At 39.3% G+C, this 26,551-nt stretch overlaps 1 protein-coding gene across 1 annotated transcript in view; it reads right to left on the reverse strand.

Annotated features, from left to right (window-relative positions):
• Positions 1-24,250, reverse strand: part of LOC117394473 (lysine-specific histone demethylase 2) — a 35,076-nt gene extending 10,826 nt beyond the window's left edge. Inside the window, exons 1-14 of the mRNA XM_033992811.3 lie at positions 24,049-24,250; positions 23,138-23,238; positions 19,790-19,911; positions 15,892-15,981; positions 15,140-15,251; positions 13,343-13,456; positions 12,853-12,891; positions 12,228-12,420; positions 9,572-9,756; positions 8,783-8,953; positions 8,384-8,458; positions 7,829-7,963; positions 6,794-6,965; positions 319-446 (exon numbers count right to left, since the gene is read on the reverse strand). Of these exons, the coding sequence (XP_033848702.1) occupies positions 319-446; positions 6,794-6,965; positions 7,829-7,963; positions 8,384-8,458; positions 8,783-8,953; positions 9,572-9,756; positions 12,228-12,420; positions 12,853-12,891; positions 13,343-13,456; positions 15,140-15,251; positions 15,892-15,981; positions 19,790-19,911; positions 23,138-23,238; positions 24,049-24,076 (1,665 nt within the window). The 5' untranslated portion in view covers positions 24,077-24,250. The remainder of the gene's footprint in view (positions 1-318; positions 447-6,793; positions 6,966-7,828; positions 7,964-8,383; positions 8,459-8,782; positions 8,954-9,571; positions 9,757-12,227; positions 12,421-12,852; positions 12,892-13,342; positions 13,457-15,139; positions 15,252-15,891; positions 15,982-19,789; positions 19,912-23,137; positions 23,239-24,048) is intronic.
• Positions 24,251-26,551: the final 2,301 nt, after the last annotated feature.

Genomic DNA, 26,551 nt, shown 5'->3' on the forward strand with positions numbered 1-26,551 from the left:
TAATCTAATATCTTCAAGAACTCAAGGAGTTGTTCTTAACCATGCAAATGTGTTATGCATATGTACAGCACACAAACATCCACTGTAGACATCAGAAAACAAAATACCTCTTGTGAGGTAAATTATAAATCACTTTAATGAGCAGACACACACACCTGTTCTCTGCGCTTCACTCTTAGACAAATTAGATTTTCAACTTGGATATTATTGTGCTTAGCATTTCAAACAAAGTATAACAGAACATGTTTCTGCAAAATAGCACATCAATCTTTATCCAGCAAATTACAGTGGAATATTGCTTCATTCTTGATGCTTTACCTGTTTTAGGTTGCTTCCACAGGCATATTCCAGATTGCTGAGATGAAACTGTAAAACCTTTTCTTCTAAATCACTGAACTGGATTCCAGATTCATGAATAAAATCTTTGTAGATTTCTTGGATTTTTTCTGTAAGAAAAACAGGATTTATTGCTCAATGAAGAGTTAAAGACCAGAGGTCGACTTCAGTATGTTTGCAGTTTGCATCTGACCAGTAGATAGGGGTGTAATGATTAATTGTGAATTGATGACCAAAAGCACTACATTCACCAAATGCTTCTTGAATGATGAATGTGATTTTTATAATATATAAAGTTCGAGCTAATACACACACACACAAGCCCCAAACAGGGCAAAACATGTATGCAGTTGCTGTACTTGGGACTTTGAAAACTCTATGAATGTAGAATCCTTTTGGAAACTTTCACACGATTTGACTGGCTCTTGGAATGCTGAAATTTGCATATCCCTATTACCCACAATCCTATAGTTACTGCTTTCTCCCACTTTCACACAAAAGCTACTTCTATATCATGAAGGGGTGCATGTTAGCAACCGTAACTGAAGGGCATTAGGACCTTGGAGAGTGGTGGCTCGCAACCATTCTGGCTTCAGCAAGAAGATGTAACTATCACTATAACTATCTGCTGTATTATTGAATTGTGGTTTGTCACACTTGTACTTTGCTTGAACAAAAGTTATTGTATTTCTTGCTCTTATTGTATTACTTGTATTGTAACACTTGAAATGTATTTGCTTACGATTGTAAGTCGCCCTGGATAAGGGCGTCTGCTAAGAAATAAATAATAATAATAATAATAATGATAATAATAATAATAATAATAATAATAATAATAATGATAATAATAATAATAATAATAATAATAATAATAATAATAATAATAATAATAATAATAATAATAATAAGCTACATGTGGAGCCAGAACGAGTTGCCAGTGACCAAACAGGTGCTGCCGATTAAGCTGCCTTCAGCTAGTATAAAATCTAGCTGTTTTGGATGAGGGGACCATCAGGGAAAAGAGGATAGAGAGTATGGAGTGAGAATGGTAAATAAATGAAATGAACAGTTTGTGTTTGGGAATGAGGTAAAGGGCTTAGCCTTCCTCAGATCATTTGCGTTTATGAGTGCTCTGGGAGAGCTAGGTGTTTTGTTTGTTTATTTAGTTTAACTTCAACAAACCCGATTGTAAGCAATAAAAAGTGCACAGAACACGCTGAACCATAAAACTGTGTCATAATATATATATATATATATATATATATATATATATATATATATATATATATATATATATATATATATATATATATATATATATTATATATAATGTGTGTGTAATTATTGTGGTAAAGCGCCCTTGTTGTCAGGATGGCAGGACACTTGCGCACAGCTAGTTGTGGGTTGTAGTGATATACAATCGGGTTTGTTGAAATTTATATATATATATATATATATATTACACACACAATGCCATTAAAAGGTATTTGCCCCCTGTCTGATTTTCTGCATTTTTGCATTTTTCACATTGTATTTGGTCAGATTTTTTTGTGGGTTGTAGTAGTATATAGAGGGAGTCTGAGAGAAAAAATGACACCAAAGTTTGGCGCTTCTTTCATTTGTTTGGTGTGCAAGGTAATCAAACATGCAATCTTCAGGTGTGAAAAAGTTATTGCCCCCCCTAGTTAACTCAACCCAATTAAAGGGATAATTAGGGTCAGCTGTTTGAGTATGTTGGTTAACAACCAGGCCTGATTTGGGCCAGCCCTGCCCAATATAAATCTGACTAACTTTGGCCCTTACCATCAGAGTGAAGTTGTCAGCACACAGGTTCTAGAGGCACATCATGCCACTAACAAAAGAAATTCCTGAAGACCTCTGGAAAAAAGTTGTTGATGCCCATCAGTCTGGAAAGGGTTACAAAGCCATTTCTAAGGCTCTGGGGCTCCACCGAACCACAGTCAGAGCCATATTGTCCAAATGGAGAAAGTTTGGGACAGTAGTGAATCTTCCCAGGAGTGGCCGTCCTGCCAAAATCTCTCAGGAAGTCACAAAGAACCCTAGAACAACATCCAGGGATCTGCAAGCCTCTCTCGCCTCGGCTAAGGTCAGTGTTCATGACTCCACCATCAGAAAGACACTGGGCAAAAATGGGATTCATGGCAGAGTAGCAAGACGGAAACCATTGTTCACTAAGAAGAACATGAATGCTCGTCTCAAGTTTGCCAAAAAGCACCTGGATGATCCTCAAGAGTTCTGGAACAATGTTCTATGGACAGATGAGTCAAAAGTGGAACTTTTTGGCCGACATGGGCCCTGTTATGGTCTGGCGAAAACCAAACACTGCATTCCACAGTAAGAACCTCATACCAATGGTCAAGCATGGTGGTGGTAGTGTCATGGTTTGGGGATGCTTTGCTGCATCAGGACCTGGACGCCTTGCCATCATTGAAGGAACCATGAATTCTGCTCTGCATCTGAGAATTCTACAGGAGAATGTCAAGCCATCCGTCCGTGAGCTGAAGCTGAAGCGCAGCTGGGTCATGCAGCAAGACAATGATCCGAAACACACAAGCAAGTCTACATCAGAAAGGTTGAAGAACAAGAAATTTAAAGTTTTGGAATGGCCTAGTCAAAGTCCAGACCTAAACCCCATTGAGATGTTATGGCAGGACCTGAAAACGAGCAGTTCATGCTCGAAAACCCACAAATGTCACTGAGTTGAAGCAGTTCTGCTTGGAGGAGTGGGCCAAAATTCCTCCACGGCGCTGTGAGAGACTAAACAATAACTAGAGTTGCAAGCAACTTTACGGCTTCCAAGCAGTTATTGTAAAATTTAAGCGCATTGGTTATTATAGATGAAGCGTTATCATCACAACTGTGCTAACTGTGTTAATTTTGGCACAAACATTGGAATTATTGGTTAGTAGCCAATTTAAATTTGATTTGGATGCAGACAAAATTCTAAATAGTATGCAGTCATATACTTTGAAAATAATGCATATAAGAGGCTAACATTGTTCTAAATTCGAAATCGCTCTCTGCTGGAGTTTGTGTGCGTGCGTGTGTGTGAGCGTGTGGTGCCCTATTCTTAATTTTGCAAAATAAAATAAAGTGTACAGCATGTATTGGTTCTTGTATATTTGAATGCCACTATCATTTAATGTGCATTTTTAAAGCAATACAAAGTGATAGTGTAACGATTGGCTATCAGGGGTCCCTGGCAAATACACAATTCACCATATTTAATTGTCACCAAACCGCTACTAGGACATAACATGTGCACGATTTATGAGTAACACCACTCGAATCCTATGCCGAGGAATTATAAACAGGACAGAGAAGAGAAGAAGCTGGAACAGAACCCAGAGAGACAGTACTGGTTCTTGTATGTTTTAATGCCACTATCATTTAATGTGCATTCGTAAAGCAATAGAAAGTGATAATAGTGTAACGATTGGCTATCTGGGGTGCCCGGCTTCGTAGCCACATATTCAGAATTTGAGATTGTTGTTTTATCAGTTTAGTCTTAATAATTATAACTATCACTGTAGTCATGAAATAAAAAAAAAACAGATGCCATATCAGTAAAACGAGTAGTGAATTTTTTTTGGCTCCTGTTCAGCTAATACAGCATTGTAAAAAAAAAAAAAAAAAAAAATGATTACAGAACATTTTTGTACAGCCCGAGAAGACGGTAATTTTTTTCAAATGCTTTGTGTGTATCAGTATTGCCTGCATGTCCACGAGGTTATAAGTAAACAAACAGCATTACGGCTGAGAAGCTGGTAAGCTCGAATTATACTAAAATGTCCGCTTTTTGGAGGGATTCTCCATGAATAACTATGCGATCTTTACAGTTACAACGCTATTTTATAGAGCAAGCGATTGTGACGCGTTCTGTCTATACATTTGATTACCAAAAATAAATATTTCAATGTAACATACGGGCCCAAAGTCGCCCCCCCCCTTCTTACATGCATCTTTTAAATGGATTACACACGCAGTTTCGTTTCAACAGATTCAGGATTTGTGACTGTGTTTGACCACAGTTCAGTCGTAAAAATAATTATATGACGATTTTTAAGCAAACTATATTCATGTGACTTGTAAAGCTGATGTTTTGTGCATTTAATTGTTTCGATTGTGGAAGTCAGGAAGTGTAGTCTCCCATCATGTTCTCGTTATACTGTTCTTGGTAGCAGCGTTCAAAGTCCAGTATATCCTGGTGGAAGCGCTCGCCTTGCTCCTCCAAGTACACTCCCATGTTCTCCTTGAATTTATCAAGATGAGCATCAAGGATATGGACTTTGAGGGACATCCTACAGCCCATTGTGCCGTAGTTCTTCACCAGAGTCTCAACCAGCTCCACATAGTTTTCGGCCTTGTGATTGCCCAGGAAGCCCCAAACCACTGCGACAAAGCTGTTCCAAGCCGCTTTCTCCTTACTAGTGAGCTTCTTGGGGAATTCATTGCACTCCAGGAGCTTCTTTATCTGTGGTCCGACGAAGACACTGGCTTTGACCTTTGCCTCAGACAGCTTAGGGAAGAAGTCTTGAAGGTACTTGAAGGCTGCCGACTCCTTATCTAGAGCTCTGACAAATTGTTTCATAAGGCCCAATTTGATGTGCAGTGGTGGCATCAGCACCTTCCGGGGGTCCACCAGTGGCTCCCACTTGACGTTGTTCCTCCCCACAGAGAACTCGGTCCGCTGTGGCCAGTCCCGCCTGTGGTAGTGCGCCTTGGTGTCCCTGCTGTCCCAAAGGCAAAGATAGCAGGGAAACTTGGTAAAACCACCTTGGAGACCCATCAGGAATGCCACCATTTTGAAGTCTCCTATGACCTTGATGCCATCTCAGAAAAATGCAGATATGTATCCCCTTAGGCAGCTGGAACTAAACTGAACTGGTGGGCTTAAGGCCCCTGTATTTATACTACTATTTATATTACTGGAAAGTTCTAGAAAGTTCTAGAAGTTACTCCAAGTTTACTCAGCACTGAATCTATCTGGAATGTTCTGGAAAATAGGTAAATTTCAAAATATCACTGTCCTGGTCATAAAAGCAAAGTTTGTGGGGAATAATAGCCATTTTCTATACTTTTGAGGCATAAGCAATTAGGAAATAACACTTACTACCCAGGAACCAAAAAAAAAAAAAAATTGTTACACAGTGTAATAATCCTAACAGAAACAATAGGCTTCCCCAGCCTACGGCTTGGAAGCCTAACTACAGGAAGCGTTTGGTTGCAGTTATTGCTGCTAAAGGTGGCGTAACCAGTTATTATTATTATTATTTGTTTATTTAGCAGACGCCTTTATCCAAGGCGACTTACAGAGACTAGGGTGTGTGAACTATGCATCAGCTGCAGAGTCACTTACAACTACGTCTCACCCGAAAGACGGACCACAAGGAGGTTTAGTGACTTGCTCAGGGTCACACAATGAGTCAGTGGCTGAGGTGGGATTTGAACCGCGGACCTCCTGGTTACAAGCCCTTTTCTTTAACCACTGGACCACACAGCCTCGTCTAAGGGGGCGATTACTTCTTCACACGGGGGCATTGGGCGTTTCATTTATTTATTAAAGAAAGTTATGCAATATGTATCAAATCTTTGTGTTATTTGTTCACTCGGGGTCCCTTTTATCTAATATTAGGTTTTGGTTGAAGATCTGATAACATTCAGTGTCAAATTATGCAAAAATGCAGAAAATCAGACAGGGGGCAAATACTTTTTCACGGCACTGTATATATATATATATATATAAAAAAGGGTTGTCACTATTACAATTTTTGATCGGTTAATTTATGGGCATTAGTTGATTAACCGGCACATTAACCTGTGCACATTTTTAATAAAGGTAATGATCTTATAGTGGTTGTCCTGCACAGTAATACTAAAAAAAAAAAAAAAAAAAACTAAAATAAAAGAGAATTAAAAAAAAAATAAACAAACAAATAAAAAAAAAGCCCAATGGGAATGTGGTCTTTTTAAAACCATTTTTATTTTAGTAATTTTAGTATTTTAGTGTTACTTTTCCGTCCTATTACCCTAATAAAACAGATTTAGGGACTCTGATAACCTGATAAGCATTTAAGTTCCAAATATGTATATACATCCGTAGCACACTATCAGCAATCCTTGTACAAAACAAGACAACAGTTATGATTTTTACACAACTTCAATCCCTTTTATACAAGCTTAAAACCACAGGGTCCTACCACTTGTGGGGAGAGAGAGCACGCTTCAAATCAGCACTTCCCTAGATAGCAGCATGCATTTCTCTCTACCCAGAATGCACTTTTAATGCACGATTACATTGTAAAAAAAATGAATCTGCGATCAACTCTTTATTTGATTAATCTGTTAATCGGAACAGCCCTAATTATATATTCAGTTTTGGCTCCGGTATTCTAACTGCACCTTAAACCACTGTGGGAAGTAAATTGAGATCTACCTCCAAGAGGCACATCTTGATGCTGAGTCTTGACTTTCCTCCATTCTGCCACAACATCCAGGATGGCATTGAAATGGAAGTCCATGCGCTTGTCTATTGTGGGGTCTGTCACCCGGCCTCCCTCCTGGATCAGGTCACACCTTTCTCCCAGTTTATGCATCTTTATGCCAAGCTGTGGGGCCATTAAAATTAAAATAAGGCATTTACACATTTATTTTGAAAAGAGGCAAATGAGAACAAATTATTAATATTGTATATGTTCAAAATAATTTATATTATTTTTGGACACTAAATACTGCAGTTAAATCATAGATTAACTGCTAGACATCTTGACACAGAACTTAATGAACAGCATACGGCACAAATTCAAACAACAAAAACAATCAACTTTTATTAGTCAAAAAGCAAATTCCTACTTTTCAGAATTTTTGCTTTCACATTTAGTTTGTACTCCGATAATGGCAGTTATTTCCATATGTCTTGCAGCACAGGTTTATTCAATAAAGTGTTTTCAGAAGCCATCTTTTGAATCTCAGTAATGTAGCATAGGGTCATTTCAGCACAAGTGGATCAAATTTCTCCATTTGTTGATGCATGTTAGTTAAGTGCAGTGATAAAAGGATGTGAAGTTAAACAAAAATTCATGTTTCAAGGACTTGGCAAGGGTTGATAACTGATGTGTCGGGTGGATCAAACCCGTGGCCTATTTGAGCTAGAATGGCCCTATAAAAAGGCCCCATCATAAGATACGATATCTAACTATTAACTCAACAAGCTTCAAAACATTTCTAATTTGAAACATTTCTTTAAAAGGTAAAAAAAACCCCTTCAAATCATATGCTCACATTTGGCAGACAAAAAATAAAAGATTTAATTAATACTAAACAGACACCAAAGTCTATATGGAACACACATGCCACAATTATGATTCCTTTGGAGGGCATTCATTATGTACACACAGAGTGATATTTATGATAACCAGGAAGTTAAATTAGAAAGCAAACTGTTCAATGCTCCTCTAATGTAGAAACCCACTTGCTCACACATTAGTCCTATGGGGTTGTTAATGCAGCCATTAACTATCTGGGCTCCTCTCCCCACTGTGACTCCTAGGGACGTGTCATCCCACACACGTCCACCAATCCGGTCTCTTGCTTCCAGGACTATTACCTGGAAACGTGGAAAGCAATTAACTCAAATTTTCTTATTGCCCATTATAAAAAGACACACATTTGAAAAGACTCCCATACAGTTCTTATACTTTATATTAACAGTACCTGATTTAACTCCTGAATCAAACAATTATAATCATTATTTAAAAGAGATATCAAATCAGCAATACAAACACAGTATTTACAAAGTATATATTTAGGTGTATTTTAATCCCAATAAATACTTCTACACATTCAGGGAATTTCAATCCCCACCCCAACCTAAAAGCGAATCGAATTGGGCACTTATACTGATGCTAGGCTTCAGCCTCTTCTATAGTGTTTTTCACAGTATGAGGCAGAGACAGTTACTTTGGACAGCTAATAAATTGCATGCATGATGCCCACAAGGTCGGACTGTAATGTAAATTGTGTTAACCTGTATGCCAAAGTTCTGGAGCTGTCGGGCAGCGGCCAAGCCTGAGGGACCAGCACCAATAACAATTACTGATTTCTGTGGAAAAAAAAATAAATAAAAAACATGCTAATAGAAATAATAGAAGAAAAGAAGAAACTTACAAAAATCTTTGACAAACATTTCAATTGTCCACTTAAACTAATGTTCTATTTTTGTTCTAGAATGTACTATTTTTTAAGTGCCAAAGCAAAGGGACATTTCCAAAGAGGAATGAAGGTTTGCTGTAACAAGAATATCGATGATGGACTAGTCTGAAAAATGGGTATGCATTTACATACAGTCTGAACAAATAACATATATACATTGAAATAGATTTTATTAAAAAAAAAAAAAAAACTATGTTATTGTGCTGCTACATACATTGTGGTATTCTTTTGGAAGCAGAGGCTGTTGAACATTTAAAATGCCTGTGTTGACGAGTCCTTTTCTCGTCATGAAATACAGAACCCTCTCCATCTCCTGAACGCAGCGTACACGGACCAGACCCCGAACAATGATATGAGGAGCACATTTCTGTGGGGTGAGAACCTCCTATGCAACACAGAAAAACAAGAAAAAATAAACAAAGCAATGTCTGGCCTATACTGTACAAATCACACCCCCACCAATTTTTTAATATCACATCTTGGCCTGATTTTCTTTTTGCGACACCATCTTTCTGCTGTTTTGGGAAACATTTTGGCGCCGTTATACTTACAGCCACTTTTAAGAAGTACAAAAAAACTTAAACAACAACTTAGATAATAATACAATAAATTATGTTCTTTTGTCATTGTGTTGTGCCTCTAAAAAAAAATAAAAAAAATAATGCAGTTATCCTTATGTAATTTGGTACATTAAAGATATCAGCGCCAACATTTACATTTAATCCTATGGCAAGTTGTTTCTTGCCAGTTTAATAATATTATTCTGTCAGAAATAATGCATTTGCAGTGCATTCTTAAGCTTTCGCAAGGAGCTCCTGTAACGTTGAACCCTTTTGTCACAACTGACTAGAATGCGACATCTTGATTTTGATAGGTATTAAAAATCGACAAGCTTTGGCAATTTCACCAAAAAAAAAAAAAAACTCACCACAACTAACTCTGAACGACTTAAATCCCACTGCATTTACCACAGAGATATTCTTTATAACAACCAAAAGCTTACTTTGCAGTCCCTGTGCCAGGAAGCCAGTATGAGGTTCCTCAGTGCTAGGTACATTGTTGGGTCACGAGAATACTCTGGGAATTCATAGAGCTCATCTAATTCCATCACATCCGGCCTCACACACAGAGCTTTGCCACACTCGTTGGGTTGGTAAAAAGGTTGAAAGTATGGACTCAGTCCTGCAACTAAATACATGAGACGTTGTTTTTTTTGCTGTCAGGTGAAATGTGCGTTTTATTTATTTATTTATTTATTTTAAAAACATTTTGAAATAATCAAGGCTTTACAATAACTCTCAACATACTCTTTCTTTTAACTTTGACTCAAGGGTGAGCTAGTTTACCATGCCATCACACTACATGCTCACAGGGACAGGGACCCTACCTGCCCCAAAATAGTTACCTATATGTATCATAGTTGTAATACAAGTTAGTACAGATATAAAGAACTGGCAGGAAGATAATGGTTTCATCCAAGTCAAAAAGAAAACAATTCAATCAACACAAAACAACATGGGACTTATGAGAATTGTTTGGTAATCAGCTTTGTTCATTTTTGCTCAGTTCGAGGTTATCACATACAGTACTCTGCCTTGTCAAAGCAGCACGAAGGTTTTGTTACAAATACAGTCAGCACTAACATATCTGACCCTATAAAAATTTGACAGCGACGGTTAAACGAGTGCGATGCATACCTGATTATTTAATCTGATTGGACGTGTATGTACGTTAGTGCGGTGTAACCTGCCCCCTACCACCCAAACAAACCCCTGCCCTGCACACACACGCACACACACAAAGAAAAAATATGACTTGCGTTTGAGGAACTGCACAGGGAGACATTGATTCTTTCATTGAAATTTGTTAGCGCACAAGTTGGGGAAATAACACGGCAGTAAGACAAAAACGTGTCCATTTTTTTCAGGGAACACAAAAAAGATACAATGTCAAAAATACAAGCTGAAAGGACTGTTTTAAAATAAGTAGGCATCCATTTAGATGTACTGCAGTTGGTTTTGTTGGTACAGTACTATATTTTCAAAAGTAGTATTTTAATTCAGAACGATATGATTCTGAAAATATTACTTGCCAAGAGACGACTGGACACGTGGACTGTAATACAGTACATACTTTTAAATCCGGTACCTATTGTAGCAGTATGTAAACTTTCCCATGAATGACCCAACAGCAAAATGATATCAAAATGTTACCCATGCACAGAACTGCTTAAAATGTAAATGCAGTGCAATTTAGCAAAAGATTAAAAAATAACAACACAGTCTCCAGAATTAAAACTGCATCCAAAGACAGTACTCAAAATCACATAATATAGTGCTTGATAAGGCCCTAATATCACAGTTGACTTGCAAATGAAAATGCATAAAAACAACTAAAGATCACAGACTTAAAAATGCATCACCGTATCTAAAACTGTTTAATGATTAACTTTGACATTACCATGCCTTGTCTCGTTCACTTTGCTTTTGGAGGAAGCGCTGTGTAACTGCAGTGCACAATAAAAGACAGACTGATTTGCCATCCCAGAAAACAAAAAAATTGTAGTAAAAGTTTTGCTTTTGTGGATGAGGAAAACAAGTTAGAAGACATAGATGTCACAATTATTTATTTCAGTTTTTTTTCTCCAACAATGACAAGGACAAATCGCTTAAAGTTTGCAAAACGGCATTTGAATGATGGCTATGAGTTCTGGTCAAAGGTTTTGTGGAGTGATGAACAAAAAAAAAAAAAAAAAAAAGTGTTATTTGGTCACGCTGATAGTCGTAACATTTGGAGAAAGTCTGGTGAGTCGTGTAAAGAAAAGAACATCCTACCTACTGTCAAGCATGGAGGTGGTAATATCCTTATATGGGGCTGTTTTTCCTCTAATGGCACAGGAAATTTAGTTCCAATACATGGTAAAATGGATTCCATAGGAGACCAAAAGATATTGGCCAATCATATGAAACCCTCTGTTACAAAACTTGGTTTAAAGCGCAACTGGACGTTCCAACACAACAACAATCCAAAGCACACATCAAAATCTACTTCAGAATGATTACAGAAGAATAAAATCAAGGTTCTGGAATGACCTTGTCAAAGTCCCAATCTAAATCCAATTGAGAATCTGTGGTATGAGTTGAAGACGGCTGTGCACAAGAGAAGTCCTCGGAATTTGAATAAACTGGAACAATTTTGCATTGAAGAATGGTCAAAAATCACTAAAGAATCATGCCAAAAGCTCACTAACAAATATCCTAATCATTTAACAGAGGTTATTATTGCTAAAGGTGCCTCGACTAGCTATTAATTTCATTTTCCTTGTAAGAGTATGAATACTTTTGAATTAGCATTTTTGGAGTTTTGCCAAAAAAATTGCTGAAATAAATAACTGTAGAAATCTACAACTTTTTTTCCTGATTCACAAAAGCAAAACTTTTGCTACAAAAGATTTTTTTCCTATAATTTGTTTGAGAATTCTTTTAGAAATTATACATTTCCATTGGGGTATGTAAACGTTTGACTTCAATTGTATCTATAATGGGGATTGATTTTATGAATACAAGGACGGTAAAACGCGACTGACGTGTATCTGAGTGTCGTATGTCTGAGTGCTGACTGTACACCCAGTTTGTAAGCTGACCTACACTGGCCCTTACTTTGTGGCTGGAATGTCTTGCAGTGCTCTGCTTTCATGTTATGGATGGAGTGGCTGCAGGGGGAGCCGGAGGGGCTCATGCCCACACAGTCTGGGTAGTATGCTGCCAGGAATGGGTCTGCAGGGCTGTCCTTCAGCAAGGGAGGCAGAATAAGCATTGAGTGCCACCAGCTGTCAATAACTTCAGCAACTCTCTACAGGGACAAAGTTATACAGTCAATATGAAATATACAAACACATTAGTCACCATAACTGCATACAGTAAATATGCAATGTACACATTTTAATATGCCTTCAAAGCCTTTACCAGCACATACAGAAGGAATTAATCACCGTGCAAAACACAGACAATCATGCACTGTAACTGTACGACCATCTCACCGTATTGTACACGGAATGAAAATGAAAAAAACACCCAAAAAATACCATTATTTTGTTTCATTAGTGTGTCAAACATACCATAACCACATACACAAACCTTTCCTCCTTTCCCAAACTTAAGCATCTTCAAGATTTTAAATGAAATTGATTTTTTCTTCCACTGTAAAACCTCTTATATGCAGTAACTAGAAAGTATGTTTTTACAATATAGAATTCCAGACTACAGGCATGTATAATTTGCTTACCATATCTTCTGGCTGACAGCATTGGTCTGGACCTTCACTCTGTAATTACAAAATGTTTTTATTTATATTGCATTGGCAGGACCATTATCTAATTCTAAAGAACTTGGTAAAACATTTGCAACAGAATATTTATAAAACAGAAGTGCATCATTATGCTCTAGCATTATTTGCATTGATAGTCTACAACAAAACAAATACCTTTTTGCAAAGTATGTTATTTAATAATCAATATGTGTTAAATAACAGATATACATAATTAGGACTAACACGGCCCATATTTTTAATGTTTTCTGGATTCTGCTTTGTTGACTCCCCCCCTGACAGTGATCTGTCTACGCACATATCTGAACAAGATATAAGCTTAAAAAAAACAGAACACAAGAAACGCAAACATGTATCCCTTCTCTGTATAACTTTATAATAGACAGGGCTCCAGAGTAGATGTCTCTGTCTGTCTAAAGCTTTGCTATACTGTAGCCCATGGAATTACCTTTACATTATTCAGCTTCATTCCACAGCGATATGTTGTTGCTAGTGTTGAGGTAATCTGGATCTCCTTTGTTAACTGGCGCCACTTCCCACAGTCTGATTTTGTACATTGCACCTGAGAACAACAAAAAGGCATTGCAAATTGTATTGCGGCCAAGCAACCACAATCATGATAATCGGGGTATTTAGCGGCCGCACTTACAGCCCAGAGGTGAGGCGAGTCAGGAGTACAGACAGCAATAGGGCTGTGTGAGATTTGTGGAGCATGAAAATCAAACCAAACAAAAAAATGTCAGAGGAAGAGCAGCTAAGTTCTCTTGGCACACAGAAAAGAAAAGTTTTCTGACGAGGAGCTGAGAGGCCTTGCGGCTGAGGACACTCAGCATTAAATTGAGTTATTTGGAAAAGTCTCATCCAACATCGGTTATGCTACCAAATGGTCCTCTATAGTGGAGAAAGTCAATGCTGTCAGTGTCACCAGGAGGACAGTCAACCAGGTGATGAAAAGGTAAAATTCAGCGGTTAGGTCTGGGATGATCTGCAGAGTGAGATGATAACGCCTCATTCCTCCAGCATCCCAAACAAAGTGACCCTGGGATTGACTATGCAGGGTCTTCTCCGTCTTGCCCTTTTCCTCCGAACATGTTCCTGTCTTTCCTCAACAAGGGCCAATTGTTGCTGCATCAGGAAGTGTATCACAGCAGCCATCCTGAAGTCAATGACAGGTCTCTGCAGGTGTGTGCTTTTAAACAGCTCTTAATTACTCACTTCTACAATGGTTTTCACCTTGTAAGAAGAGGTGTAAAGTTTCTGGAAGGTCAGCAATTGCCCAAGTGCAAGGCAAAATCCTTACATCTCATTATAATGTTTACGTCCGCTTAGTATTCCAGATCCCCACCCAATTCCATGCTCTTTTCTTCATTTGAATACATTTAAATATCATTTGAAAAAGATTAATGATGTCAGCGTGCTTATTTGATAGTGGGTGAAGAACGCCAGGTGAAAACCATTCTTTATATATGGCACATTTTTAGTGGCCGCTAAAGTCCCACTTTACGGCCGCAAAACACGGTTTGCATGTGCAAAACGCTGGTTTTGGCCGCAATATGAGGGTTTTGCAGCCGCAAATCACTTTGCATGTATCCTTACATTGGCCCCCATATGTTTAAAATAGTTGAACAACATTGAACAAATTCAATATAATCTATATACTGAATTTAATACTAAATTAATGCTAAATTTCCCTTTCAATGTAAAGTGTTAGTGTCCACTTTGAACCATTGATTAACTGATGGAATTAAACACAAGCCACTACTTTTGCAAAATAAAATCTCTCAGATGTGACACTCAGTATTTTATAATGTTTTGGTTACTTTTACTGATCAATGCCCAATAGAGTAACAACCATTTTTTGTGCTCTAGACTTTGAAAATAGAAAGGCAGGTGTTCCTACATTTTTTTACGAGGTAAAAATGAAAGGCTCACTAATATAATTGACATGTGATGTAACTGTGCATACTGGCATTGTGAGTGCCCTGATATATTGTGTAACCTAGGTGATCTGACACCACTTGGCTCATCATGAGAAAAGTGAAAAAAAACTATCCACCCTGCAACTCAAATAAAGTGCAGAGAAACCCTGCATATTACAGCTAAAATCAATCCATAGTCTTTTAATTCCCTCCTACACTTTAAGACATTACAAAACTACAAAAGTAGAATATTTTTGTTGGTTTAGTTTGGAAGTTCCAAGCGTTGCCGACTTCACTTATAAAACAGAAAGTTATTTTGTACTTACCCAGTATGGAAGCTGCTGGTCAGCCATAAAAGCTTTAAGACTAGGCTCACTTTTGCCATTCCCGGTCCAAATTCTCTTCCAGCTGGCATACTTCTCATAGCCATCTTTGTGACTGGAGTAAGCGGAGATTGAAAGGAATTGAAATCTAGTTATTTGGTCCACTGAAATACAAGAATCTTATTTGCATAGATGTGATTCACATAGAGACAGAACTGGGTGCATACCTGGTGATTCATTCATGAGGTTAACCTTGCTCTGACTATTTCTTTTAAATAATTATAAATAAGGCTTCTGCTTTTTCTGTGTATTTTTTTACCCTTTGCTCTGAATGTTTAGACATTTTTGGGGCCTTTTGTAGATGGCCAAAACCCACCGATTATCAGGGCTTTTACTTTTTCATATTGCCCAAAAAGTTAATCGACCTGTTATGTCTGCTATTGCCCAAACATGTTGTTCTAAAGTTCTTGTACAATTCTCAAATCAAGCAACACCAAAAAGCCTCTACCTTAATAGCAACAAAATACAGTATAGTAAACTACACAGGAACATGCCAAGTCGTAGTCTCTGGTGCTCTTTGGTGCTCACAGTATAGACCACCAGTTGACATTTTCTTTGGGGGGTAGGGGGTTATCAGTTAAGATCGAACTTTAGAAAACCTTATAATAAACAACAGCCAAATAAAATGGAATGTGCTCACAAGCCTGCCTCCTCAAAATGAGGTCCAGTTAAAACAAACAATATCATTTGTTTACCTTCGGTAATAATGATCGAAGCACTCATTGCAGAAATGTTCTCCACAGGATAAATGGTACCACCGTGATGTGTAACCATTCTTGGCACACCTGTAATAGTTCCAATATAGATTAAAAGTATTATCAGTAATACTAAAAATAACTGCAAACAACTTATGGATATTTTCTAAGCGCAATAGATGCTTTCATGCAATTTTCATCATAAATATTAGGGGCTTTACCACAAAAACAAACAATTAAGCAGTCTTATCTAACTGCAGCTAAACTTTACAGTTTCGCATCTCTCAAATAGAACATCTATGCAAATCATTTTTAGCATCATGGTCCTTTTGCAGTGGATTTTGAATAATTTTCTTCAACATAAAATCAAGCTGTAGTTTGCGCTGGTCTTAACTCGTCCAAATCTTTAGTTTCTGCATAAAGCAACGCAACAGCAGTTCTAACACTATTTCAAATAAAAGGTGGAATTCACCCTTATTTAACAAATATAACTTGTTTTTAATATAAATATTAAGCACAATGGCACTCTTATCCCTCTGTGGCAATGTGCCCCGCCCCTGTGTGCATTTCTGTGTTGTATGTTGCGTGTGGTGTGTTAATGTTGGTGTATAGATATGGCTGCACGGGATATAAATGGGTGTGTGCAGCACGAGTTATTTAAAATATATAATTGTATTTAGGCACGGGATTGCACATCACTTCACGTGCATTTAAAGTATATAATAGGTGAGCACGAGGTTGCACATAATTAATTCACGTGCTGGGATTCAAGTGAATAATTAATTAGTAATTGAATCCCACCACAACAGTATATATAGATGCACGATTTTACTCACTCGGGGTTGTGTGTTCGGTGAGTGGAGAACGGGAGAGGAGAAATAAATTAAAAACAATTGCTATCGCGTGCTGGTAGGACCAACACGATACGTGTTTGTGTGTCTGTCCGTCCACCATTTGTTTAAGTGTTAGTCCGTTTTGTTTGTCTGTTTTATTTGGCCTCAAGTGCCGTGTCCTGTGTTTTGTTAAAACCTTTTTATTTATAATAAACCGGCGCAAACAAGCGTCTTCATCATTTCATCTCATCTGTCTGTGTGTTATTCATTTCCTGGATCTGACGGCACCACTCAGCCAGCCGTGTGACATATGGTGTCCTGCGTGGGATAACAGCGCCTCCAAGCGTCAGACCAGGAGAGGTGTTTTTGTGTAAAAAAAAAAAATAATAATTCTTTCCCCTTTTGGAAAAAAAAAGGGAAATGGAAGGCTGGAGAGACGGCTGCCAGAACCTGGAGGACCTCCTCGGGGGCCTCGAGGACCAAGGCTGGTGCCTTGCCTGTGGGGTCTATGGACACACAGTGGCGATCTGCCCCTTCCAAGAGGAGGAGGAGGAGGAACCAGCCCAGGTAGGGAGGAGGAGTAAGAAGAGAAGGGGGAAAGGAAAGCTGCAACAGCAACCGCAGCAACAGCAGGAGGAGGTCGGGGATGATGGCTGGGAGGTTTTTTTAAAGAACCTCGCGGCAGAGTTATGCCCTGGTTGTGGGGCTTATGGGCACATGTTAGCCATATGCCCCACGCAGTATGAAGAGGAGGAACTAGCGCCCAGACAGGGGGACCGCGAGCGTCCAGCGCCCAGACGGGGGGACCACGAGGGTCCAGTGCCCAGACGGGGGGACCACGAGCGTCCAGCGCCCAGACGGGGGGACCGCGGGAATCCAAAGCCTGAGAGGCAGCTGTTCCCACCTTCACCAGCAGAGCAAGAATGCCTGCTGTCCCAACTTCCACCAGCAGAGGGAGAATGCCTGCTGTCCCCACTTCCACCAGCAGAGGGTGAATGCCTGCTGTCCCCACTTCCACCAGCAGAGGGTGAATGCCTGCTGGTATCACTTCCCCCACCATCGCGAGGAGAGGAGCCGGAGCTGCCTCTGCCTCCACCATCACCACCAGCAGAGGAAGAATGCCTGCTGGTTTCCCCATCACAACCAGCAGAGGAAGAATGCCTGCTGGTTTCCCCTTCCGAGACAGAGGGAGAACCGCACCAGTCCCCTGCAAGAGAGGCAGAGCCGCACCAGTCCCCTGCAAGAGAGGCAAAGCCGCACCAGTCCCCTGTAAGAGAGGGAGAGCAGCACCAGTCCCCTGCAAGAGGGGGAGACTACATGCTGCTCCCACCTCCGTCACCAGGAGACTACATGCTGCTCCCACCTTCATCGCCAGGAGACTACACGCTGCTCCCACCTCCGTCGCCAGGAGACTACATGCTGCTCCCACCTTCATCGCCAGGAGACTACACGCTGCTCCCACCTCCGTCGCCAGGAGACTACACGCTGCTCCCACCTCCGTCGCCAGGAGACTACACGCTGCTCCCACCTCCGTCGCCAGGAGACTACACGCTGCTCCCACCTCCGTCGCCAGGAGACTACACGCTGCTCCCACCTCCGTCGCCAGGAGACTACACGCTGCTCCCACCTCCACCGCTCCCGCCACTAGGAGCAGAGCTGCCTCTGCCTCCACCACCTTCGCCACCAGGAGGAGAGCAGCAGGAGCTGCCTCTGCCTCCGCCACCGACAGGAGCAGAGCAGCAGGAGCTGTCTCTACCTCCACCGGCAGGAACAGAGCAGCAGGAGCTGCCTCTGCCTCCACCAGGAGCAGAGCAGCAGGAGCTGCCTCTGTTTCCATCACCTCCACCGGCAGGAGCAGAGCAGCAGGAGCTGCCTCTGCCTCCTCCACCAGCAGAGGGTGAATACCTGCTGGTTCCGCCTCCACCATTGTGGGAGGACTGCTTACCCCTCCCACCTCCACCAGCAGAGGGTGAATACCTGCTGGTTCCGCCTTCCCCAACATGGGAGGACTGCTTGCTGCTTCCACCTCCACCACAAGAGGAGCTGCAGCTGAGTTTCGCACCGCCCAAGGATGCCAGCCTCGCTTTACCCAAGGATGCCAGCCTCGCTTCGCCCAAGGATGCCAGCCTTACATCGCCTGGCGCTGCCTGTTGCTCCGCATCGCCTGGGGCTGCCTGTTGCTCCGCATCGCCTGGGGCTGCCTGTTGCTCCGCATCGCAGCAGGAAGTACTGTGGCCGGAACCCCACCAAGGGGAGCTGCCGGCCACAAAGAAGGGGGAGGAGGTCTGGAGACCACCAACCAAAGCAGCAGTTTCGCTGCCAGAGATCGTGGGGGAGGTCAAGAGACCTGCGCCCACTGCAGCACTTTCGCTGCAGGAAGTACTGTGGCCGGAGCCCCACAAAAGGGAGCTGCTGGCTACGAAGAAGGCACGGGATTGCACATCACTTCACGTGCATTTAAAGTATATAATATGTGAGCACGAGGTTGCACATAATTAATTCACGTGCTCGGATTCAAGTGAATAATTAATTAGTAATTGAATCCCACCACAACAGTATATATAGATGCACGTTTTACTCACTCAGGGTTGTGTGTTCGGTGAGTGGAGAACAGGAGAGAGAGAAGGAGAAATAAATTAATAACAATTGCTATCGCGTGCTGGTAGGACCAGCACGATACTTGTTTGTTTATTTTTACTCACCGTGTTTGTGTGTCTGTCCGTCCACCGTTTGTTTAAGTGTTAGTCTGTTTTGTTTGTCTGTTTTATTTGGCCTCAAGTGCCGTGTCCTGTTTTGTTCAACCGTTTATTTATTTGTTTATTAAAATACTGTGCGCTGCCATTTGCGTTTTCAGTTTCAACCCCAGTACTGTCTGTCTCTGTATGATTCTTTCTGGCCTGAAGTCCTCCCTGCAGCTAGCCTGTCACACCCTCCTACTGTTTTTCTTTACATTTAGCAAGTAGGACATCAAATTAGCAAGGCGTTAACATTATTGTATGGATCACATAGTGCTAAAATCCTTCCTAGCATTAATGGATCTCAGACCCTTAGCCTCCCACACAAACCTTTCGGAGGCACTAGCGAAGCACACTGGATATGTTGCAGTACATCCAGCCTTCTCACACTTCCTGTACTTCTTCTCAGAAATGTCCTCCTCTTCCTCAGTCTCAGTAGCTTTCCTTTTAGCCTGAAGACAGATAATTGGTTTACAGGAATTGCCAAAAAAGGTACTTAAATTATTATAAATCAACATCATTAGGGCCGGTGTTTTCTGGTAATGAAAATAGACTAATTTCGAATTTCCAAAGCTTTAAAATTTTGGAAATATATTTTATTCATACAAACAGGATGTATCGACATGAAAAATATGTAAATCCTTTACAAGACCTAAAACATCACAAATGTTTCACAAACACACTGATATTTTAAAAATAAACTTGTCAGTTTTAGAACATAAAAAACAGTAGGCCTATAATGTGATTATAACACAATTCTCACAGCGCAAGACTACAATTAAAAGCTAGATCATTGTTTTATGCACCAAACTAACAGTACAGGGAAAACTGGAATAATGGAATTTCTTCAGGTGAACTAGAAGTCCATTCATTTCAGAAAATGATCTCAATAATTAAACAAAAAAATTAATAAATAAACCTGTAGCCTAACCCAAACATAAAGCTCAGTTCTGCTATACATAAGTGTGCTTCAGTATACAGCAGCAGTAACAACAACATTTTTTTAATGCAAATATCTTGATATTACAAGTATTTGTGCCAATATCCTCACAAATATTAATAGACATGCTTAAGACACATTAAAGCTCATTTTGGCATACATCTTCATACTTTCCATTGACATACAGTAACATTGTGGGACTAGCATTTGCCCAAGTTTGGAGAAACTGCGTTCAGCATCAACTGAATTACATGGGATTGCCAAAACAACTCGAGCAATCTGGCTAAATTTTGGCAAACACTTGTCCATGCTGTTCCAAAAACCGCAGAGAGACATTTCATTGTTACTGGGGAGTTATTTTATGCGATCTTCAGGCTTAACCAATTTTTTCACATAAGACCTGGTGCGAAGCGCAAAGGGGGAAAATCGTAAGTAATCGTAAGTATCAAGTGATTTCGGAAATGAAAGGTAATTTCTGCAATTTCTGGAAATCACTGGCCCTAAACATCATCATCATCACCATCATCTCTATCCACAAGAAAATGCATAATAGGTCAGCTAAATTGTTTTAAACTAAGCAAAAGTGTTGGCTAATATACAGGCTAACTTCACTATAACGAACACCATTTAACAATCCCAACAGCAAGAACTGTTTTTTTCAACGCAAATTAGCCCTATTAGAACAATCACTTACCAGGATCAGCAAATTTCCAAACCCTGTTATAGCGAACACCCTAATATAACAAACATTTCTCCAGGTCCCAAGAGGGTTCGTTATAGTGAAGTTACCCTATATGACATGTTTACAATGCTGTATTAAATCATGTTTTGAGTTTGATCTTTATATTTAGAAATACTAAACTAAACTTTGCAAATTCAATGGCACACACTTCAAGTCTTTTTCTATGTTCAGAAAGATGTCTATCGTTCAAAAGTTGGTCATTGTTCAGCATACTGTGTGGCAGTCCTTGATTAAGCAATCATTTCTAACTCTATACTATTCTTTACATAATGGTGATATGTGTCATTGTCATTCACTTTATCATCATAGCGCGCAAATTTTCAATTTACAGCTGTGACAGGGGTGTATTTTACCACCCTCCCTCACAAAAACATGTACACAGAAGAACCTTCCATAACTACTCAAATTTACAGAAATACTGCTTTGAAATTCCTGTCGCCCTTATTTTTGCTTTCTTTGAACTTTACCATAAAAAACAAATTGTTTCAACTGTAGGAGCAGAAGCTTCCTTCCCCATAGGACACCCCTATAATTAGCTCTCTGTGAGCCAAAAGGGAGGTTGGACATTATACATTATATCTTCAGACTTTTTATAGCACATACTAGAAAAGAAAAAAGGAGATTTTGACCAACAACACCAACATGGGCTTACAAGGTATCAAATGTTGTCATTAAGTGTGCACCTAAGTGGAAAGAAGTAGAGCAAGAAAAAAGCAAGGGCTTCATCATCTCCAGGGCCTAATGGAGTTCCGTACAGAGTGTACAAGAGTGCTTTAGGAGTTCTACGAATCCTGTGGAAATTGATGAAAGTGGCATGGGAAAAACAGGTTGTACCAAGAGCATGGCGCCGAGCAGGTGGAGTCTTTTTACCTAAAGGAAAAGATTCTACAAGCATCAGTCAGTTTCGCCCTATTTCCCTATTAAACGTAGAAGGCAAGATTTTCTTCAGCATTACCTATTAAAGAACTGCTTTATTGACACTTCAATACAAAAAGCGGGCATTCCAGGTTTCCCAGGATGCTTAGAACACATCAATGTGATCTGGCAACAAATTCAATCAGCTAAAAAGGAGAGGAAGGAGCTCCATGTGACATTCCTGGATTTGGCTAATGCATATGGTTCAGTGCCACATGAACTTCTTTGGGCAGCATTTGATTTTTTCAGTGTACCAATGACAATAACAAATTTAGTGAAAGCCTACTTTGGAGATTTGCAATTTAGTTTTTTAACTTCAGAATTCAGCACTACATGGCAATGCCTAGAAGTTGGAATAATGGCAAGATGCACCATTTCTCCACTGGCTTTTACCATGGCAATGGAAGTAATCATGAGGGCATCAAAATGGGTAGTGGGAGGAGAGCGCTTGGCTTCTGGAATGCGACTACCACCAATTCGAGCATAGATGGATGACATGACAACCATGACTACAACAGTAGCCTGCACTAATCGGTTATTGGGCAAATTAACTAATAACACTGAATGGGCACGAATGCAATTCAAGCCCTCTAAATCAAGGAGCATCTCTATAATTAAAGGTAAAGTAGTAGATAAAACGTTCTTCATTAATGGTGAGGCAATACCAACAGTGTCTGAGAAGCCAGTGAAGAGTCTTGGGAGATGGTACGACGGGTTTTAACATCTACTCTCATGTAATGGAAATCATGCTTCTTTAAAAGTTAAGAAACTATTTATAAAAATCACATGGGGACGCTACATATAGCCTATAGTAATTTAAGCAATTAAAATAGGCCTCCCACTGCATAGCAATTTGAGCCACTCCATGTTTTATAGTGAGTTTAATTGATCATACCTTTGGCTCAATTACATAAATATTTGGTTTTACAAACATACCCTGGGAAATTAGTGTTAAATAGGCAAATTATAAAAGACCAACAACTTAAATGGGTCTAACTAAACTCCTATTAAAACCTGGAATTGCTCAAACTGCTATGGAATGGGAATCTCATTCCCCCTGATTTACTACTTCAGTTGTTACCTGTCTTCCCGAGGACCTCAGAGGTTGATCTCCAGGCAGCTCCACTGCAGCTGGCTTTTTCTTGGCCCTAGCCCTTACAGTTGACATGGTATTTACACAATCTGTTAACAAACAAAAGAAAGTGTAAATTAAGCTATACAGTATATGCCAGCTATGTAATTTGCAAAAACTACTGTATGCAGCTGAGGTGCACCATTGCAGGTACCAACACCCATATATAGCAGAAATATTGCAATACACTTGATAGTTGCACCTTTGGTCAATATTATCATGCGTACTACACAGATATTTCTGCCACCGTACAATACATTGCAACAAAGGGTTCATTAGACTATGAGGAGACAGACCTAGAGTTTGTTTAAACGGTTGGCAGACGCAACCCTGTAAAGATAAAAATACATTACTAAATGTTACTTTAATATCTTATATTTAGACATCTCATGTTTTTATTTATTAAACATTTTTTTCGTTAAAAACCTCGAAGACGACAACAAAGAGGTTATTTTAAATCCCAATCGGTCCAGCACAGGCGCTAGCTGAGGCTCACCGACTGTTACACAATGCAGAATAATTAACGCTACCTTAAAATCATTACATAATTTGATTATAAAAACACGTCACCTTTTTATGACTCCTCTAATACGTCTGTTTTAATTAATATGTAAAAAAAAAAACTATCGTCGACGTTGTTTAGAAATATGACACTTAGCTTTATCTGAATACTTTTTTAGGACAGAGCACTTCCATTGAATTATAATTGTTTCCGTACAACAGTTTCAACATCTTCAACACTTAGCACGGTTGAAAGAAATGTATCAAACAACAACAGTAGAATAGAGTAGATTACATTATATTACGATGCATCAAAATCCCAAATGATGTAAAACCTTCACAGCCAGGAGTTTACTAACCTGCATCTGAATGCATGGACGTTTTCATCAGGGTAGTCTGAGGGTTTCACCACTTAACTCACAGTATTTATTTATTTCAAAGAAAATGTGAGTAAGGTTGGTTTTATTCCTGCCTGTTCCGAGTTAAATGTCTGTATGCTAGAATGACAGTTACCTTTGACCTTCAATTCACTTCCTTCTCCAAAGGAAACTGACTGGAAGCAAAACAGAAGCAAAGCATTTGTGTGTAAAAAAAAAATAATAATAATAATAATAATAATTGAAAGACCTGCGTTTTACAAATGCAAGAAATACTTACAATTAAATCATTCTTATATCTTTATAATACAAATAAATGCGCAGAAAATGACATAGAAAAATGGACTGACAAAGGGTGGAAATATTATTGATGACGTCACCGTTTCTGCTCCGACTAGATAACGGAAGTTGATTATGTAAATATGTTGTGCTTTGTGTTTGCTAATGTCAATTACTCTGGTGGATTATAATGAAACCAGACAAAACTGTTTTTATTTGCAATATTAAGGCAATTACTCTAGTGGATAATGAAACTAGAGAAAATGTTTATTTATTTATTTTTATTTTTTGCAATGTTAATCTGCACAATTATTCTGAGTGAACGTCGATTGAATTGATACAATTTTTATGAATAAATCTGATCAATGTAAAAGATACAATGTTTCTCCTGCTAAAAAAATAAGTTAATGCAAATCACGTGATTGCGCCAGACTCCGATGTAGAAATGTGTTTTCTGCAGCACAGTTGTGCAAAGGTGAATGCGATGCTAGGGTTATGCTACTGGTCTGTTGTTGAATAAACGGCAAGAGTAGTTAAGCACAATACAACATATTTGGTTTTGTGTTTTACAATAGTGGCTACAACTATTATTGAACAAGCTCGGTATCTGCTACGATAGGCGTGTTGGGTCGATTGCAGCGTACCCAAAGTTAGTCCACTTGATGCGTCTAACTAGTGGATTAAGCAGGTTTAGTCCACTTGCTTGGACTAAAGTTAGTACACTTGTTAATCCTGATTGCAGCTACCAGAAGATAATCACCACAGGTGTATCATCTGCTAAATCAGACTAAACAAGAGTACCATATCAGACGTGAGGTGATCCTACTCAGGTGGACTCCTACTATGAAGTATAACTTAGACTAACTTAGTACGCTTGCTCGTCCTACGTTTATAAGCACAATTTAAAACAAAGACAAATCCATTATTCTCTGAAATGACGTCTGAAAATTATTAAAATGAAAAGTGAAGCCTTTTGAAGCATTTTGTTCAGTAAGGTTCGCTCGACGATGCCGAGTCGCATGAAGCGCTTCATGCTCAGTGCAAGGTACTGTAGACCCGCATAACCCAGTAACTCAAGTGAAAGGCACCAGTAAAATGTAACAGAATACAGAACTACATACAATATTTTAAATTATTATATAAAGTTGACAACTGCACTATGCACGTTACGTTATATTATTACCTTGTATCGTTGATACACAATATTAAGCAATGATACATTTTGACTGAGAATGTAGCCTATAATTGAAATATGCGGCACCCTTTTCCTTTTTTCTAATTTATTACGGTTGAGGAACAAAATGTTCTGAAGAGACTGGTTTTATTTTATTCATAAAAATGTTGCAAAATTTTTATGAATAAAAAAACTCCTCCTTCCCCAGATTACAAAGGACCCAAAAAACACTAATTCAGACAGTGGGAGTTGCTGGTAGTTTTAAAAGCGCTTTAATGGTGTCTGCCGCAGTACTCCAGTCCCGCAGAGTCCCTTCCCTGGCCCCATGAACCCGAGCAATAGAAAGCTCCATATGAACCACGTCAAGAAAGTCAAGTTCCCACTGACGCCAGGGGAGGGCAACACTGTAACTTGCAAGACGGACGAGATACAAGCCTGACACCCCAAGCCTGGCACCCTTTAACTCCGCCTCTACAGTGACGCAAAAAGAAAGGCGTCACATTTGAGAAGGAGAAACATATGCACGGTTGTTGCAAGCACAGCATTTAAATTTTGACAGAAGAGGACACACAAGGTATGTTTAACTTGTTAAATTCGCCTTTGTATTTAATTATCCATGAGTAATATATATATGTGTGTGTGTAACTTTAACTTATATCTATATACATTAGAAACGTTTGTTAGTGTCCCCTGAAATTACTTAAATCACATATTTTTTTAATGTGATTTATTTTCAAATACTTATAAAAGTTATAATTAATGTTTATTAAATAACGATGACATTGCTACAGGGTGTAAACATTGGTTACTTACGACTACAGCTAGTTATAACAAAGATCTATGTTACATAACGGTAAAAATGCCAATTAGGCAGATATATTGTTTTCCACTTAAAAGTAACAAAGATTCGGGTTAGCATGCGGTACATGCGAAGTTACACCAATGCTTTAACTTTAATTTTTATAATTATTATTCATTTGGTTACGTCGTTTAAGTTGTACAATTTTGCTTAAAAATATATTCACTTTTCAT

This window comes from Acipenser ruthenus, chromosome 3 (assembly GCF_902713425.1).
Source record: "Acipenser ruthenus chromosome 3, fAciRut3.2 maternal haplotype, whole genome shotgun sequence".
Taxonomy (NCBI): Eukaryota; Metazoa; Chordata; class Actinopteri; order Acipenseriformes; family Acipenseridae; genus Acipenser; species Acipenser ruthenus.